Source organism: Pipistrellus hanaki, assembly GCF_964339955.1.
Source record: "Pipistrellus hanaki genome assembly, chromosome: 5".
In the NCBI taxonomy this organism is placed as follows: domain Eukaryota; kingdom Metazoa; phylum Chordata; class Mammalia; order Chiroptera; family Vespertilionidae; genus Pipistrellus; species Pipistrellus hanaki.
This window is the reverse complement of record NC_140507.1, coordinates 35,652,674-35,672,387: the sequence shown is the minus strand read 5'-3', so window position 1 is coordinate 35,672,387 and position 19,714 is coordinate 35,652,674. Positions and strand designations below refer to the sequence as shown.

The following is a 19,714-nucleotide window of genomic DNA, read 5'->3' as shown; positions in this document are numbered from 1 at the left end:
GGGCAGTGCGTGAAGGCAGAAGGCGGCTCTGGGCCAGCATAGGCGGAGGGCAGGGGCCAGAGCGAAGGCCCAGGTCCTGGGTACCAGCACCAGGGGAAGGAAGGCCTATTCTTGCATGAATCTTCATGCATCAGACCTCTAGTATTAATATAACCGGCCCACTTGGGACACAGAGGACGTAACAAATGATCCACACAGAAAAGGCAACTTCTTGCTCTTGTGGTGATTAGATTGAGAACTTTGCAAAGACTATCTATGATAAACTAAATGTAAAAGGACCCCACAATCCATCAGGCATCATTAGAAGGCATCATAACTAGATGATATTTTTGTTCTGAAATTAGCCTCATTGACATTTTCTGATAAAACTAAACATGCAATTAGTATGCTACCCAGCAAATGCATTCTTGGACATTTATTCCAGAGAAATGAAAACTTACATTCACTTAAAACCTGTACAAGAATATTCATGGCAGCTTTATTCATAATAGCCCCAAAATGGAAACAGCCCAGATATCCTTTAACAAACAGGTGAGTGGTTAAACTATGGTACATATACCACAGAATACTACTCAGCAATAGAAAAGAACCAACTATTGATACACATAACAATTTGGATGCATCTTTAGGGGAATTATATTATGTGAAACAACCTAATCTGGAACTGCTCTATACTATATAATTACATTAACATTTCTGAAATGGCAACAGTTAAGAGATGGGTGTAGAAACAAGGTGGGTGTGATTATTATACTAATAAAAGGGCAAAGCAGGGGACCACTGTGATGGTGGTGCTTTTTAGCATCTTGATTCTGGCAAGATGCACAACCTTTACATGTAATAAAACTGCATAAGTGTAAATATACACACTCAAATGAATACAAGTAACTCTGGGAAAATCTGAATAAGATCAGTGATTACAACAATATAAATATCCTGCTTGTGATAATGTACTTTAGTTTTGCAGATGTTACCACCAGGGGAAACTTGGTAAACAATACACAGGATCTCTCTATAGTATTGTTTAGAACTGCATTGAATCTACAATTATCCCCACAAAAATTTCAATTAAAAAACGTTTTTTTAAAGTTTAGCCTAGGAAGGTAGTTTCCCTGGAGTCATAGTTTCTTTCAGAGTTGAATTCAAACAGTGTGGCATGCATGGGGGGTACAAATGACTTACATTTGGGACATCAACTGCAACCTCCCTCATGGCACTGGGCCTGATTTCATTCATTCCCTGCAAGAAATCATTCAGAGTGATCTTCACCAATGCAGCCAGCTTGCTGTCAGGGAGGTTAGGCTGTTTCCTCATGACTCTCCGCATGGCACTGAGACCTACAAAGAGCAAATTAACACAATATTTATCTTTTATCCCATAAATACAGACTGAACCATTACCATTAAAAATAGCAACAACCCAAAACCTCATGCGTATTTTAGCATTTCAAATGTGTTGTGCTTGTGTGTATATATGGGGGCGGGAGGGTGGAGAAGAATATGGAATAATGTGGGGAATAAAGGCAAAACTCCACATGCTTAGTTTGGTAGGGAAAATACAACAAAATGATATGAAATAGGAAAAGACAGATACTTTAGAATTGTGAAATAAAATAAAACAAAATACATAAAAAAGACCATAAAGGTTCATCAAAATAATCTGTTTGGAGAATTTCCTTTAACAGGATAAAATATTAAAATAATAACATACATTTTGCTTCTGAACTTTTTGTCAATATATTCAGACCAGAGCTACAAGTTTGGTAAGGTATTGGCAGAACATCTGAAAGGAAATACTCAGCTGACAGTAGAAATGTAGTTTTGGAATTCCAGAGGAAGCCAGGCTTCAATGTTATGTTCTATTATAGGATGGAAGAGACCTGTAAGGGGATTCTAGGGGCTGTCACCCAGCCTCTCTCTGTGTCATTCTGTGAAAACTGAGGTTCAGGGAACTGGTGCAAATGCCACTGCTCTGGCTGTTTCTCCTGCTTTCAGTAATATTCTGTCCTTTGACAGTGACCAGGAATACTGTGTCTTCTATAAGCACTTGGGAAACTTGTTAATTTGCAAGTAGGGTAAAAAATCTCAGACTCTTCTGCCCTAGCTGGTTTGGCTCAGCGGATAGAGCATCGGCCGGTGAACTGAAGAGTCCCAGGTTCAATTCCAGTCAAGGGCTCGATCCCCAGTGGGGAACTTGCAGGAGATAGCTGATCCATGATTCTCTCTCATCATGGATGTTTTAATCTCTCCCTCTTCCTTCCTCTCTGAAATCAATAAAAAAAATATATATATATTTTTTTAAATCTCAGACACTTCAGAGCTCTTGACACAAAAATAAAAGTTTATGTAAAATTAGGTTGTTTTGCTGCCCAACATTCTTTTTAGCTAAATGGTGCAATAGCATAGAAAACTAACTAAATAAACCTTCAGTAATAAGGTGCTGTGTTGTATTCAATATCACCTTGTGGCCTAAAAAAATTTAACCAGTTTTTAAAAAAATCTTCCATAAATGGAAGTACTCAAAACACCACAAGGTCCCAAGTAACTATATGACAATACTTGTCAATATTTCTAATTTAGACCAGATACCTTACTTATACCAGTACTGAGATACTAAAAATTAAAACAAGAGAAGTGGTCTAATAATTTTCCAGCATGCTTACATCATGTAAGCACAAAGTTTAATAATAAAGGAGACCAATTATTTTCACTTGAAGAAGGGGTTTGGAAAGAGCAGAAAATATATGCTTTTTAAAAGGATACACTAAAGCAGTGGTCGGCAAACTCATTAGTCAACAGAGCCAAATATCAACAATACAACGATTGAAATTTCTTTTGAGAGCCAATTTTTAAAACTTAAACTTCTTCTAATGCCACTTCTTCAAAATAGACTCACCCAGGCGTGGTATTTTGTGGAAGAGCCACACTCAAGGGGCCAAAGAGCAGCATGTGGCTCGCGAGCCGCAGTTTGCTGACCACGGCACTAGAGGCCCGGTGCAGGAAATTCATGAGGGGGGAGGGAGGGTATCCCTCAGCCCAGCCTGCAATTACCCAAGTGTTGTGCACCCAGCCTGGCCAGATGCCAGGCTCACGAATTTCAAACCAATTCATCTATCAACTCAAAAACTATGGCTATAATCTCAACTGCTATCTGATTTTAATCCTCCTGAGTATTTACATATTTTCTTCTCTCATCCCTCCCAAAACTAATCCTAGAGTTTTAAGAACATGGAAACTTGGGCAAAGGAGAAAACAAATAAATCTGAAATCTTAGTTCATTACCTCAACTAAAACCAACAGTGCGTTTTTGTTTGTATTGGCCCAACTCAAATGATCAGATCATGTGAATCATAAAGCACAAAATACAGGTGTCCTTACTGACTGTGTGATGTCCAAAGTGTAATTAAGTGTGCTCTTTCTTGGTGGCAGTGTCATTTACTCTACACTTAAACGTTTGCGTTTCCTTAAGCTCTCTCTTTGTTGTACAGGCACACATCACACAGTTGCATCATACTCAGATTCACCAGATGGGACTGGGGAGTGTGTGTTTTCCCTACCCATCCTCAGGACTAGCTGTCAGATGCACTAATCATAGCTTCCTTGCTGCATCTTCCGTAGTGGAATGCAAGCTCCTGGCAAGAACAGCACCCAGTGAGCATTCCTGACTGTTTGCTTTAGCCAGGGGCTGGGCTGGAAAGTTTCCTCTAACCATGAACATCCGCTTTCAATCCCCGGAGCTGGCAGAGTGCAGGCTGGCTGGGTACCCACTAGAAGGGGAAAGGGTTTTACACACACTCTGCTACGCTGTCTGACCTCAGGAACAATCTCTCAGCCAAACTCCTCCAACCCTCATGGATAGGCTGTCCAAAGCTCTCAGGCACTTAGAGAACGCTGAGGTTCCCTCTCAGCGAAAGAGAGTGGGCTTGCCCGTCTGGAAATCTGGGCACTAGAGGTAAACGAGGATCCAGGGAGCAGGGATGCAGGAGAGAGCTAAACGCAGGAGGCAAAAGAAGAGCGGAAAGGAACGGGGTGCAGGAGAGTGTGGGTCTCAGGAGCTGCCAGGGATGTATAATAGGTGAGAGCCAGACGCTGTAGGGAGCTTGGGGAAACAGGACCTCAGAACCAGTGGATGCAGAAAGGGGTGCATTTACAGGAACCAGCAGGCGCCTGGGAGGCACTAGCTGGGAGATCTGCAGAGGACTCCCCAGAGCCTCTGAACTGTGGGTGTGAGGAAAATGCGGGAGAGTTGGGGCGGGGGTTAGAGGGATACAGCTAAGGGCGTGCCTCTGCCCAGGTTGGCTGCAGGAGTCTGATGTGAGGCTCCAGAGGTTGGCTTGGAGGAGTGGGAGTGGGGTGGGATGGGTTTTGGGTGCCTGGGCTGCAGGCTCAGCACACTCAGAAACATGCTGAGGTCCTGGCAGCTGTTCCAGCAGCGGCAGTGGCTCCAGCTTGCCTCTGCTGGGCTCCAGCAGCGGACACAGCATGCAGCGCCAGCAGGGAAGGCGCCTGGTGCCCATGCCTCCAGCTCCACGCCACGGCTGCCCTGATCTGGACATGACAACTCTCCGTGGGCCCAGCGGCCCTGACCTCTGAAGTATTCCCTAAATGTGGCCCAACCCCACCACACCCTTTACCCCTGGCCTCCACAGCTCAGCATGGGCACAGGGCGCTAGCCCTGGGAACCACCAAGCCCTGTAACCTGTCATCAGCTGCCCCTCTCCCCAACAGCACAGCTGCCACAGGGAGACTGCTGGTGCCCATATTGCCGCCTACTTCACTGCTGCCCCCCACCAGGGCCCCAAACCGCTGTCACAGCAGTGGACAGCCAGCATGGGCCTGCTGATAGCACTCATCATGCTGTTCATCTGCTTGACTTATTGCAAGCTTCCTGGCCCAGCCGCCGCCATATTTGTCCTGTCAATTTGCATATTCCCTTCTTATTGGCTGTGGACGCCCCACCTTTGTTGTGGAATTACGATCAATTTCCATATTTCCTCTTTATTAGACAGTATTATAAGCACATGTTTATAAAACAACAAAACCTCTGCACTTTCAAATACAAACTATAGAATTTAAAATCTGGGTAAAAACTTGAGGTCTATGAGGATAATAAGAAAATAGCAGTAGTTCACAGAGAAGATAGAAAAGGCAAAAGATGAAAAAGACTTGAGTTTTCACAATTAAGAATAGTAAAGTACAAAGATTGATTCTATGACAAACACAGCACAACTTAACATATCCAAATAATAGGTAAACATATTCACATGAAATATGTCATAAAAATTTGTGGGATGCTACTAAAGCTGTACTTACAAGTACAGTGACAGATATAATGCACATATTAGCGAAGAAAAATGGATGAAAGTCTAGGAGGTGCTCTTCTCAGCTAATATCAGGGACATCTAACAGTTTAGTGGGGATTAGTGACAGTTTAGAAAACCCTTGCAGAAATCATTTAGTATATTCCTCTACTTCACAAATGATGAGAGACTACAAGATGTATCCAAGTTCAAGAAGTCAGACTTGAAAAATGAGTTGATATTAAACTGACAACATGGAACTTAAGGACAAAGAGGCAGCAGAGTATTCCAGGCAGAGAGAACAACATAAACAAAGGCCTAGGGACAAGAATTAGCTTAACTCTTGAGACTAGGAGGCCCTATAGAACAAGACAAAACCCCTGTCCTTAACGAAGTCATTTTTAAAATATGAAAGGACATGTTTTAAGAATATGTTTTAAGTAAACCTAAATCCAACTTTATTAATTTGTTTGTAGCTATATGAGAAGATAAAGTATAGTAGACTGCCAGAAAGGAACAAAGAGCAATGTGGAAGTTACAGATATGCAAAAGCTGTAAGACATAGGCCTTCAGATGTTACATGAGTATCAGAGCTTGCAATTTTGAAGATCCCTGGAGCCATCGTATAATTGTTATCAATCCTCCATGGTTCTATATCTTCTACTATTGTAGTTCAGGAAAACTACCTCATTGGTCATCAGTTATCTCATTTATTAAATAGAAAAATCAAAATTTATATTCTCAATTATTTTTCAGCTTTAAAATCTTGTGATTTTAAAGGTTAAATTATTTGACATCAATCATTCCTCACAAGGACATATTATATTAGAATCTATAGCAAGAAATTATTTTTATAAAGCTGAAGTAAACAATTAACCAGAGAAGCAAATGGACACATGAACATGATTAAGGAATATAGCTTAGAGCAAGCAACCTATGACATTTTCTTTCCTTGCTAAGTTTAAAGTTAGTTTTTAAAATGTAAACAAAAACAGAAGCAAACTTCAGTTTAAAATCTTTAAAACAAAAAACAGGTGTAACTAATTAAACAATAAGTGTGTCATTTTATTTTATTTTCATTTTTTTATTTTCCAATGCTCTCAGAGCTGAGAATAGAAAACAAGATGCAATGAAAAGAAGAAAAGGCAAAATGCCCCAGGCAAGCCTAATGCCAACACAGTCCTTCCAGTGTATGACACATCCCCTCTCAAGCTCCATGTCACCATTCAGATATAATCGTTTCAGGACAAAAGCAATTACTCTAAATTCATGCTCTTCAATATCATCTGCAAACATCATGTAGCCACACATATATGGAATCCCACAATTTTATACTCAATGCTTGCTAAATTATGTTGTTTGAAAATATAATTAAGTTTATTAGAAACTAACAATGAACTTCAACCGACTATAGAAATAATACTTTTTTGGAATTACTGCCTACCTACAGATATTTAATTGTCTCAAGAAGTAACAGGAAACCTGGGCCTCTGGAGCTCAGATTTGAATTGTAAAAGTTGAGCATAAAATTTCCTAATAATATACTCAAGAACATCAAGTCTACAAGCAAGTATAATAAAATGTAAGGCTCCCTTTTTTAAAGTATACTTTCCTCAAAATATCAGAACTCCAGGAAATTTCTGTTTTATCTGAATTTCTGTTTTATCTGGAGTCTTTACTTTCCCTCAATTCTGTATGAAGTATAGACAAGGTGATAAGTATCACTAGATATGTCACTGGAAGAGTTCCATTTTTCACTGCTCCTTCACAGAAAAGAAACAAGTACAATACCCTCAAAGAGGGCACTAAAAGCTCTTGCTTTTTTCAAATTAAAAGTCACTGGTGTAACCTCAAGCTGTCACACCCAGCATTTCCCTGTGCCCCAAGGCCTCTAAGAGAAGAGATACAGACTGTCTTATTATTCACTGAATGGATGACTAAACTATTCTAAGTAATTTCATTCACCATCTCATTACTGACAACTCCCAAACTCTTATCTCTAACCAAGTCTCCAAAATTTGCAATTCAAAGGCCTCCAGTTTAAACAATAGAAAGAATAGAGGAGTGCGAGGTGGGATAGAGAATAATGCAATAGTCTAGAAAAGAACAATGAGTAGTTAAAAAAAAATTTTTTTTTAATTTTTAAGAGCTCAAATTCTGAATAAATTTTGAAAATAGAGCTGATAAGATTTGACAAAGGAAAGAGGAATCAAGAATAACTCTTAGAAATAACTTTTATTTAGTACACTGATTTGTTTTTCATTGTTTTCATTATAGAAAACCTTTCAAGTTTTATGCTTTTCTAGTCTTGGCAAGACAACTCAAAAAATTTTCCACTAGCGAAGTAAATGCTACATAGCAGTTAGAATTTAAACAGAATCAAATCTACCTTTTTTTCTAAACAAACCACTCAGCACCAATCATTTCAAATGAACAGCAATAGTAATACTAAGATACCCAATTCACTGACAAAATATTCATATTTATGCAGTAGGAAAAATCCTAACTTCACAAATATAACTATGACTATATTTCAGAATTATAAAGCTGAGGGGAAAATTCATTTTCTTTTAAGATACTATAGACCAGGGGTCTTCAAACTACCGCCCGCGGGCCACATGCGGCCCGCAGAGGAGTCTGATCCGGCCCGCCAGGTTTTTTGGGCAGTGAGCGCAGCCGAGGTGTTACAGTAGGAATTAGTAGTTCATATAGTCCAGCCCTCCAGCTCTCTGAGGGACCGTGATCTGGCCCCCACTTTAAAAAGTTTGAGGACCCCTGCTATAGACCATGTGCACGGATTCATGCACCAGTGGGGTCCCTGGGTCTGGCCTGTGGAATCAGGCCAAAACCCGCTCTCCAACATCCCAGAGGAATCCGGGTTGCAAGAAGGTGCGAGCCAGGCCAAGGGACCCCACCAGTGCACAAATCTGTGCACCAGGCCTCTAGTCTATAAGCCTAAGTGCAGATCCCTCAGCCTGGCATGTGGGGATTGGGCCAAAACCAGCTCTCTGACATGCCCGAAGGGGTACTGGGTTGCCAGAGGGTACAAGCCAAACCCCCACTCCAGACCTCTAGTCTATAATAAAAGCAAAATATGCTAATTAGACCAGACAATCTTCCAGATGAAACCAGAGCTGCAAGGGAAGCCAGTGCCAGCAGCAGGGGGAAGGAAGGCCTACTCTTGCATGAATTTCATACATCGGGCCTCTAGTATGCATATAAGATCTTTGGTTAACCTCTACTCACTTTCCCTCCTTCCCCCTTCCCTCTGAGATTCATCAATCTGTCCCACGTTTCTATGCCTGTGATTTCCACCCCTGCATTGAGTGTCTGCCCCCTGGTGATCATTGCACATCATAGCTACCAGATAGTCAGCCAGCCAGTCACTTAGGCTTTTATATATAGAGATAATAGTATATAATTACTGGTTACTTATCCAGCTACAACAATGAATAAAGATATGTTCCCTTATAAAACACATTAATTAGAATGGTAATCGTTCTACTTACATAAATTTAGTTTTGTTGCTCTATTGCAGGCCTACAGTGGACTCATGTGCGATGAGGGAAGCAGGGAAGGGGAGAGACTGTGACTCTGATTGATTCAGCAAGAAAATCTGTCAGAGAGGCACCCCCTCAAAAATGCCATATCTATCTCTAGCCTGCATATTCTTTTTGATGGGCAAGATCTTCACTGGTCCAGATTCAGTAAAAAATCACTACTCTAGCAAGGCAAATAATTCCACCAGATTTCCCCAATGTCTCTTGTACCAAAATAATGATGAATACTTCATAAAATACCAGGAATGTTGCCAAAATTCAAATAAGCTTCTATCTGAGAAATGTCTAAACATATGAATATATATTTAATATATAAAAATATGAAACTTTTTTTAAGAGAAGAGGTCCTACTTACCAAGGGCCTGAATGAATGACATACGCTGCCAGACTTTTTTTGAAACCTCGTAAGAATTCTTAAAAATATGTTATCCCTATTTAGCAGGTGAAGAAACATAATTCTAGGTTAAATGACACCCTAGCTGGTTTGGCTCAGTGGATGGTGTTGGCCTGTGGACTAAAGGGTCAAGGGCACTCTCCCCCTCCCTTCTGCCCTCTCTAAAAATCAATCCTTGAGTGAGGATTAACAACAAAAAGAGGTTAAATGGCTTGCCCAAAGACTCTCAGCTAGCTGATAAAGGCAGCTAGCATGTGAACCTACACCATAAGCTTTCCACTAAACCCTATTATGTCCCTGGACTTTATTAAAAAAAAATACTGAATTTTCACAGAATCAATATTTTAATTCTATCTTAGAAAACACCATTGGAAGAACTCCAAACATGGTGGAAAAAGTAAGAGAGAACCCTTAGTGGAAAATGTTAGAAAGAGAAACTTTCATAAGAGTTAAGTACTTTGTACGTAGTAGATCCACCATAAATTAATCTTAAAATAAGTGAGTAATGGGTAGGAGGGAGGACTACAGCTATAAATATCTCAGAACTCTGGTATAAGAGAGGTAAAAGTTTCCATCTCAGGAAATGTCTACAGCCATTAGGTTTAGTATTGTTATGAGACCTGTTTAAGTGTAATAATGATAAAAATCATTGTTTAAATATGAGTTTTCATTCTTCCTGTTTGGTGATACAGTCTTATAAAAGCCCAAGTACTTGGTATGAACAGGATGAAATGATGTGTAATCAACAAGGATACTAAAGATAAAATTCTTAGATTAGTGAAGCAAATACTTCCTTTCTCTGCAAACAAAATGTCTGAATCCACCTCTTGAAAAAACCAACTCTATTTATACTCACTCTCCTGAAATGGCACAGGCAGCCTTAGAAGGATAAGTTTATAATAAATCCCTGTATTTGGACAACACTGTTGCTAAGCATCTTCAAACATTCAGCAGAGTTTATATAATTCATGTCTCTGCTACATAATTAACATTTCATGCTTTCCAAAAAAGTGTAGTATGCTTATCTAGGTTGATAATTTAAAACATTATAAATTTTGAGAGAATTAATAAAAGGCTATGTAACTAATTCATTAGAAAGGAGCCTAATCCCAGGAGGAACACAAACAGACATTCAATGTCAGGATGTGTCAGAGTTAAGTTGGTAAACAGCTTGTGAGATAAAACATTTCAAAATTCAGCTGCTTTCTACTTTAAAAGGTGAGCTACAAAACATCAGGATTTTGGACAAGTCACGACATATAAAACCATGCTCTAGTGCAATGGTCGGCAAACTCATTAGTCAATAGTGCCAAATATCAACAATACAAGGATTGAAATTTCTTTTGAGAGCCGAAAACCGACTTCTGCGCGTGGGCCAGGAAGTTTCAATCACACTGTACGTGCGCGCCCACACGTGGTATTTTGTGGAAGGAGCCACACTCTAGGGGCCAAAGAGTCGCATGTGGCTCGCAAGCTGCAGTTTGCCGACCACAGATCTAGTGCAAAAGTTAATTATAAAGGAAACATAACATTTGAAAATAAATTTCACACCCAATTGTCAACATTACCATTATATCTGCTCAGATAAAGAGATCCAAATGTTGAAAGCAACACCACTGTAGCATTTCCAACTTACATATCATTATTGAGACCAAGTATTGTTACGAGACCTGTTTAAGTGTAATAATGATAAAATATTAGTATTTAGTAACACTAAAAAGAAGAGAAAGTTGAGAGTAAGCACATTGCAAGAGGCAGTGTCACTCTTCCAGGCTGTGGAGGAGACTGTGAACCTTCCCTCCTCTGAAAAAGCTTGCACACAGGAACATATACCAACCACAGGAAGCCTGACTTTTGTATTGGCATCCTGCGAACAACCTTTACATTACAAAAACAATCAGGAATATAGTTCATGTGGATTTTGTGAAACTTGGAATCACTTCACTGTATGTGATTACCAGGCATCTGTGCACCACATTTTTTGTTAAAAAGGGCAGAGGTTCCCTGATTAGAAGGCGGCCCAGAAGAAGGAAAAACATCAGACAACCCAAACCCAAAAGCTCAAAGAGCAGAGGTCCACAAACCATAAGCAAGCAAATAATCCAGGGAAAACCTACATCAATGTTTATTTGTATTATTAGTTCTTAACTATTTCCTTTATAAGATACTGTGGTTTTTCTATCTTTCAGAATTGTCTTACTTAAGTTTTATTCAAAACCATTATACATAAGACAAACATGGACGCTCATTTTTCCTAAGTGGGAGTTAAATAATATAGTTTTGAATACATTACTGCAATGTAAAAACTCTGGGAAGAAATTAAAAATTATCAGAGGTAGTCAGAGAATTACATTCCCTAAATTTCATCCAGCTATTTAAATCAGTTATGGAGAATCTTTAAAACTCATAGAGCTGTTTTGGCTTAGATCAGTGTGGTTTTCAGAGTGGAATCCTCAGAACAGCAGCATTAATACCACCTATGGCTTGATAGAAAGGCAAAACTCCTGGCCCTCACCAAATCTAATGAACCAGTAGGAAGGGACCCAGAATTGTATTTTTAACAAGCTCACACAGGTTTAAACTGGAGCACCATAGGCTTAAATGAGGAATTCGAACCGCTCAAAGGCAAATGCAGAAATGGCTGCTTCACCATCACTTGGGAAACAATGTAAATACTGTTTTCAGTTCCCCACCTCCCGTAAGCATGGGGAGGAGGCTTGCCCATGTGTAACTTCCCAGGTGAACATGATGCATAATGAGGTTTAAGAACCAATGACCTTGGCTCTTGAAGTGTGGTCCCCCGAACACCAGCAGCAGCAAAAGCAGCTGGGAACTTGTTAGATGTTCGCAGGCAAGCAACCCAGGACCTACAGAATCAGAAACTCAGGAAGTGGGGCACACTGCCATCTATTTACTAAGTTCTCCAGTTGATTCTGACACATGATAACGTCTGACAACCTCTGCTCCAAGTGATCTATCCTGAATTGGAAACATGTGAAAGGAACTATAATCCTGTGGAGAGGAATAAATCTCCTCACAGATCTGGAAGTCAACATGCCATACTTCCCAGATATGCCAATGGGCATTCTCAAGCTGTCCATTTAAACACAGCATAATTTTGAGCAATGAAAAGGCCTCCTGAAAAGCACTGGTTTAAGGCAGTTGAGAAATCTTTCCATGGAAGTCAATTTGTCACATTAGCAAAGTGACCAATGAGACCAGGCCAAGTTAGGGAGTATTCTTTGTTGTTTTCCCCTCTCCTTTTTCTAATTCTTCCTGCCCTCCTCCGTGACCCCTCAATTTCTTTCTTGTTCTCCCTTATATCCAGGGAATGTCATATTTACAAGTGCACTTAGATAATGTGTACCACAACACCCTCAATTTATAGATGAAGAAAACTACGACTCAGGAAAGACAAAGAATTTTCCCAAGATCACAAGCCTGATTTCAAAGGCAGTCTGTCCAACCCTCAAAATTCATTTTTTTACTATACCTCCCTGACTCTCTAGAAAAATCCCTTGCAAAATTATTCTAGCACAATGCTCTTAAGTTGTATTCTGTAATATAGTGAGAAAGCACCACACAAAGCAACATAATGCCAGCAATAATTTAAGACAATATCCACAAAATCACATATTTTTCCTACTGGACTCTAAATACTCATCTTTTTAAAAATTACCTCTCATAATCTGATTGCTAGATTAGGGGAAAATAAGAGACCGATTTAATACCTGATCATTTGCAATTATAAGTCCCATTAACATAATAAGAAGCTAATTTTTTATTTACTGCTTATATATACTAAGTACAACTTTTTATCTATCTATCTATCTATCTATCTATCTATCTATCTATCTTTATGTTAGAGGCCTCTCTCCTTCCCATCTCTGATCCTTTCATACCTTTTCAATTAAATGTAAGATTGCAAGGACTAGAATTTCTCAAATTTTCTTGCTATTTCCCTAAAGTTCTTGAGGTAGTAAAGTGCCCGTGAAAGTAGATAATCCTATTGACATCTGGTATGCGTCTTACATTTCACTTCTCTCTCTTGAAAGTCTCAGGACACAACTTAATTTCTGGACTACACTTACTTGTGAAAAAATATGGATATTTTCTGCTGTATATAAATTGACGCTTCCCTTAGTTTCATATATAAAGTAACTTTAAAAGCCTTATACCACTCTAACAAAAGTCTGTTTTATTACTTAATTACAAGCATGGATTTAGAATAAGATGAATTGAAGTTTAAACCCCAGCTCTGGCACATACCAGCTGAGACCTCTAGAATACATGATACTCAGATCATAAGGCTGGTGTAAGAATTGGAGGGAAGGGTATTGTTTTCTCCTCCACACCTTCTCATGCCCTCATTCTGCCTGTAGAACTCTTTTACTTTTTCTTTAGGCTTCTCTTCAGATGTCACTTTTGCTATATAACCACAGCATTTCATTTCCCCAAAGGGAAATCACTACATTTCCCATAGTTTTTTGAGTATGTACCTCACTGTGTTTACAAATCTCTTCGCTTCATCAAACTGTTTATGTACCTCAAAGTTACCTAGAATGTATACATGAGAAAATCAGTAACTATTAGGATATTGAAGAATGAATCCTTTCCTAGATGGGCAAGTCCAAAGCAAAGCCTATGTAAATACTACAGATTCCAGAACAACCCAATAACGCCAGTATCTTAATAAAGTGAGTGGCAATCCCTTTTGCTGGTGAAGAGGCTTGCCTTCAATTTGTAAAAAACACATCTGTGAAATGCAAAAAAGACAAAGCACAACAAAATGAGATATGCCTGTAACCCAGACACTTCATTATTACCTAATGGAATGAAGGAAACAAAGTTATCCACTGATTTATCTCCTTCTTGGTCACTAGATAATTCAGTTCCATGGTCAAACCCACCATTTCTTATAAAGCACAAGAAACTAGACAGAAAGCGCTTTGTCCTAGACTAGAATGTACCACAAGAATGTTTACATTTGCCTTTGTCTAACCTCCTATTGTGAGTCCTTTTCATAATGATCAAATAGAATAAAATAAAACTGATTTTGTCCACCAAAAGTAAGATATTGAAAAACTCCTAAGTATATCTTCCAAGTTTTCCTTTCCCACTCATTTTTCCTTCTCCAAGCTCTTTTCATTCATGCAATCTGGCCAGATCAGAAGGACCAATGCACTAATGGAAGGGTCTTCAAAGCCAACTAAATTAGATTAGCTATGAATCAATGACTTAGAGGTAAAGGTAACCATATTTCTGTACTAAACCTCTAAAATAATTAAAATTTCAACTCAAAACTTCAATTTTTTCCATTACATCAAGGGTTAAACTTATTATTATTATTATTATTACTTTAAGCCTCATTAAGAATATTTCATATATATATTATTGATTTTTTTACAGAGAGGAAGGGAGAGGAAGAGAGAGTTAGAAACATCAATCAGCTGCCTCCTGCACACTCCCTACTGGGTATGTGCCCGCAACCAAGGTACTTGCCCTTGACTAAAATCGAACCTGAGACCCTTGAGTCTGCAGGCCAACGCTCTATCCACTGAGCCAAACCAGTTAGGGCCAAGGATATGTTTCTTAACTGATTTCAGAGAGAGATGAAGGGAGAGAAACGAGAGAGAGCAAGAGCAAGAGAAAGAGAGAGAGAGAGAGAAAGAGAGATGAGAGACAAACATCAATCGATTGCCTCCTGACTGTGGACTGAACTGTGGCAACCTAGGTATGTGCCCACATTGGGGATTGAATCTGAGACATTTTGGTGTATGGGATGATGCTTCAGACAACTAAGCCACCTAGCAAGGGCAATAGTTAAACTTTTTTAAAATATTAGCTCACAAACTACAAGAAAAGAATCGACAGCTGAAAAAAATTCCTACAAAATATGAAAGGACTTAGAAACAAATGCCCATATCAGAAAAAGAAATAAATGTAAGAATATAAGATTACCAGTAAACCAGAGATGTTTTGAGATATGTGCCCAGTCTTTAGAGATTACCAAAAAATAAACACCTGCTTTCCGGAGGGAAAAAAAAACCCAGCAGATATATTTCAACAAATTCTTATTTGCCAGATCAAATATTTCAATAGCTTATAAAAACTGCCCCAATTGGAATACCTTTTATTGGTTGGAATTACTCTGAAAAATTGCCCAAATATGAAAATGTGTAAGGGTTTCCAAAGTAACTGTAGTTATGCCATGGTGAAATTCTTAAAGTCAAAGAGCCAATTGAATAATATAGTAGGTCCTCGGGTTACTTCGGCGCAAGGTAACACCATTTTCGCCATGAGTCGGAACCTACATAAGCACCTACATCACTCACATGGAGCACATACATAGCAGCAATGAAGTGAAACAATTAAAAATTTAAAAGAACAATAACAATTCCTGACCTTTACTTGTGGTAAATAAATAATAAAAAACATAAAGCACCTATGGACATACGTCCAAATGATGGAACGTTTTTTTTATAAATGGGAGATGGTGACATAACCATGAAACGATGTACATCGAGTATGACATAACCCAAAGACTGCCTGTAATGGCCCTTAAGTTTTCAGACTTAAATATTACTTTAAATATCACTACTACATACTCTGAGGCATAGAATTCTCTGGTTTCATTAAATACTTTTAAAGCAATGCAACAAATACAAAGCTGATCCTTTGTATTTTGATTTTTGCAGGTACCCTAATTTCCATAACATAATGTTAATAAATACTGTCATCATTAACACTACCATTAATGCATACAATTACATGTTTGTGTGTGTGTGTGTATACTTAAGAAAAGTTTGAAAGCATATCCTATCTAATAGAAGAGTAATATGCAAACTGTCACTTCAACACACAAAATGGCCGCCCCCATGCAGTCAAAGATGGCCACCTCCATGTGGTCAAAGATGGCTACTCCCATGTAGAAACAAGATGGCTGCCACAAAATGGCCAGCAGGGGAGGGCAGTTGGGAGGAACCAGGCCTGCAAGGGAGGACAGTTGGGGGCAATCAGGCCTGCAATTTGGGGTGACTGGGCTGGCAGAGGAGAGCAGTTGGGGGCAACCAGACATGCAGGGAAGGGCAGTTAGGGGTGACCAGGCCGGCAGAAGAAGGAGGTTGGGGGCAAATAGGCTGGCAGGGGAGCAGTTTGGTGTCAATCAGGCTGGCAGGGGAGTGGATAGGGGATGATCAGGCTGGCAGGCAGAAGCGGTTAGTGGCAATCAGACCAGCAGGCAGGAAAGCGGTTGGGAGCCAGCAGTCCTGGATTGTGAGAGAGATGTATGACTGCCCATTTAGGCCCCATCCCAAGAGGATCAGGCCAAAGCAGGCAGTCGGACATCCCTTTAAGGGCTCCCAAATTGGAGAGGTTGCAGGCTGGGCTGAAACACACACCCCCATGCATGAATTTTGTGAACCAGGCTTCTAGTATACTATAACAGTGGTTATTTTTAGGAGGTACAATTAAGGGTGATTTCCAATGCTAGTCGCCTGCCATGTTCCATGCTACCCACTTGTCAGCACACGTCATAGCGAGTGATCAAACTTCCTTTCTCCTGGTCTAACTCCTGAGGGGAAACTTTGCATATTAGCCTTTTATACATATAGTTTCCTGAATTATCCAGATATTTTTCAATAAATATCTATTTTATGATTAGGAAAAAAAACAAAAAACCTATTTTCATTAAGAAATGAGATATAAATTATCAGTATGCAAATAAACCAGAGTTATTAAATCCAACAACACAAACTAACCATATAGCAAATCAATCTCACCTGATTCATTACACAAGGATTTCAAGTCTGCTCCAACGTACCCATGAGCACTGTTTGCCAACTGTAGCACCTCAGTTTCAGTGAGTACGTGCGGTACCTTTCGAAGCAGTTTCCGAAGGATATCTAGCCGATCCTGAGCATTAGGAACTCCAATCTCAATCTCTTTATCAAATCGTCCAGGTCGGCGGAGTGCAGGATCCAAAGCATGAGGACGATTTGTGGCCCCAATAACTAATACCTGTCCTTCACTTCCTTCCTAAGAAAATAAAATAATAACAAACTAATTATTCTTCTACAAGTAAAATACACACTCACATGCTATATAGGCAAAGATGGATGGATCCAAATATCCAGGCTGCTAAGTCCTATCCCTTACACTTTTATTATTCATCCTACATTTTCCAAAGCTTAGCCTAAATGATCCCTCACCTAGTTTTCCAATACTTGCCATTCATCTATCACAAGTATGTCTCACCCACACCTAACATCTTACCCACACTGCTCCTATGAATAATAACATATATAACATCCTATCATATTGTTATTTTAACTTAAATATTTTAATTGCCCTTTTCCCCTACTTGAAAGCAAAGATTATAGCCTACAGATTATTCAAATAGAAGAGATCTTTTATAATTGTCAAAGAGATGGTCTTAACAAATGGGACTCTTTTTTAAATTTCTAAAAACAGAGACAGCAATATAACCAACGCCAAAGTAACAGCCACCTTGAAAATGTATGTACTTTAACTCTCTGAGAATCCACCCTAATAAAAGAGAAACATGCAAACTGACCATACCTTTGATGCCCACCAGCCAACCAGAGTGAGTATGCAAATCAACCCAACAAAAATGATGGGTTAATTTGCATACACAGTTGCCCAGCAGCTGGGGTGGGGCAGGACGCTTGTGTCATCACCATGGTGACTATGCAGGAATTCTGTACCACCCCAGCAGCTCTGGGCCTCTGGGCAGTATGGGAAGGCAGAAAGGCAGCTCCCGGTAGGTAAGAAGACAGAAAGGTGACTCCAGGCCGGAGTAAAGGTGGTGCCAGCAGCCAGGGGAAGGAATGCCCATTCTTGCAGAGGGCCTCTAGTGAAATTATAAAGAACTATGACCATGGCCCTCACCAGGTGGCTAAGTTGGTTGGAATGTTATTCCATTCACCAAAAGGTTGTGTGTTCCATTGCCAGTCAGGTGATATACAGGAGGTAACCTATAAATGATTCTCTCACATTGATAATTCTTTCCTCTTCTCTCTCTCTCTCTCTCTCTCTCTCTCCCACCTCCTCTCTAAAATCAATAAAAGCATATTGAGTGAGTATTTTTTTTTAAAGAATCTATGATCATGATCAGCCACCTATAGAAAGTATCCAACATTCTATTCAGAAGACCCAAGTGTAACCTCAGAGAAACAAATTTAACTGAAATGTGATTCAAAGAAACCTAATCAATTACACTGGATGTGCCAACAGAAAATAGATTTTAATGAATCCACAAATTGCGAATTTAGAAGACAAAAATATAGGCCCTTAAACATCTATGTCACCTGCTTCCATTCCTACACAAAGGCAAGAACACCAATCCATAGCAGGTCTGTCCCACGGGCAGAAGAAAAGGCAGCTGTGACTCAGTAATTAAGATACTCCAACACAGTCTTTCATCTGACTTCTTACTCACCAAGATTCTAATTGTAATACACACACACACACACACACACACCCTTTTGGGGTGAAAATAGAGTTATCCATAAAGCTGGTACTTGGTCAGCTTAATAATTATATTTCTTATTATAAACAAACTAGTACCCCAGTTTATACATCAGTCTTATGAGTGTTGCTATTGTGGGTTGTCAGTCCTCACAAACCATCTCCGAAATACTAACATTGTATTCTCCAGCTTTATAAACTGAGAACCAAACCTGAGTGAGACAAGTTGATCACATTTAGATGCTCCCCCAAGACTGAGACTAGGTGGTTATCTAGCCTCCCCCAGATAACAACCCTTCTCTTGTGTCACTCTTAAAATTATAACATTGTTAGCAAATAATAGACTTGATACTAAACATTCACATTATTTTTGCATGTTCAATTTCTACCTATAGGAAATAAAACCCAAAAAGTTCGAATGGCCGAAACCGGTTTGGCTCAGTGGATAGAGCGTCTGTCTGTGGACTGAAAGGTCCCAGGTTCAATTCCGGTCAAGGGCATGTGCATTGGTTGCGGGCAAACCCCCGGTAGGGGGTGTGCAGGAGGCAGCTGGTCGATGTTTCTCTCTCATCTATGTTTCTAGCTCTCTATCCCTCTCTTTTCCTCTCTGTAAAGAATCAATAAAATATATTAAAAAAAAAAAACAACAACAATGGGGGAAAAATTAAAAATAAAAAAAAAAGTTCTAATGGTCCAGTTTTTAAAATGCAAAAGGAGGACCTGGAATTACATACTTTTAAGAATTTCTTTAGGTTCTAAAAAATAAGTTCTGCATAAGTATATTCTTCTGGTAAATAATTGTCAGGATTATATATATGCCATCAGAGTGATAACAAGGTAAATTCCTTTTAAATGTTGCACAATATATTACTCTCACTTTCTTTACTTTCACTTGCCCCCAAAGAATCAATTTATACATGGGTATAAAACATTTACTCAAGAAATTTCTTTATAAATTCTCCTAAAATTTAA

The 19,714-nt window shown here is 39.3% G+C and overlaps 1 protein-coding gene across 1 annotated transcript in view; it reads right to left on the bottom strand.

Annotated features, from left to right (window-relative positions):
- Positions 1-19,714, bottom strand: part of AFG2A (AFG2 AAA ATPase homolog A) — a gene marked incomplete at its 5' end in the record, with an annotated part of 210,022 nt that overhangs the window by 170,398 nt on the left and 19,910 nt on the right. Inside the window, 2 exons of the mRNA XM_084886584.1 lie at positions 1,183-1,337; positions 17,035-17,290. Of these exons, the coding sequence (XP_084742710.1) occupies positions 1,183-1,337; positions 17,035-17,290 (411 nt within the window). The remainder of the gene's footprint in view (positions 1-1,182; positions 1,338-17,034; positions 17,291-19,714) is intronic.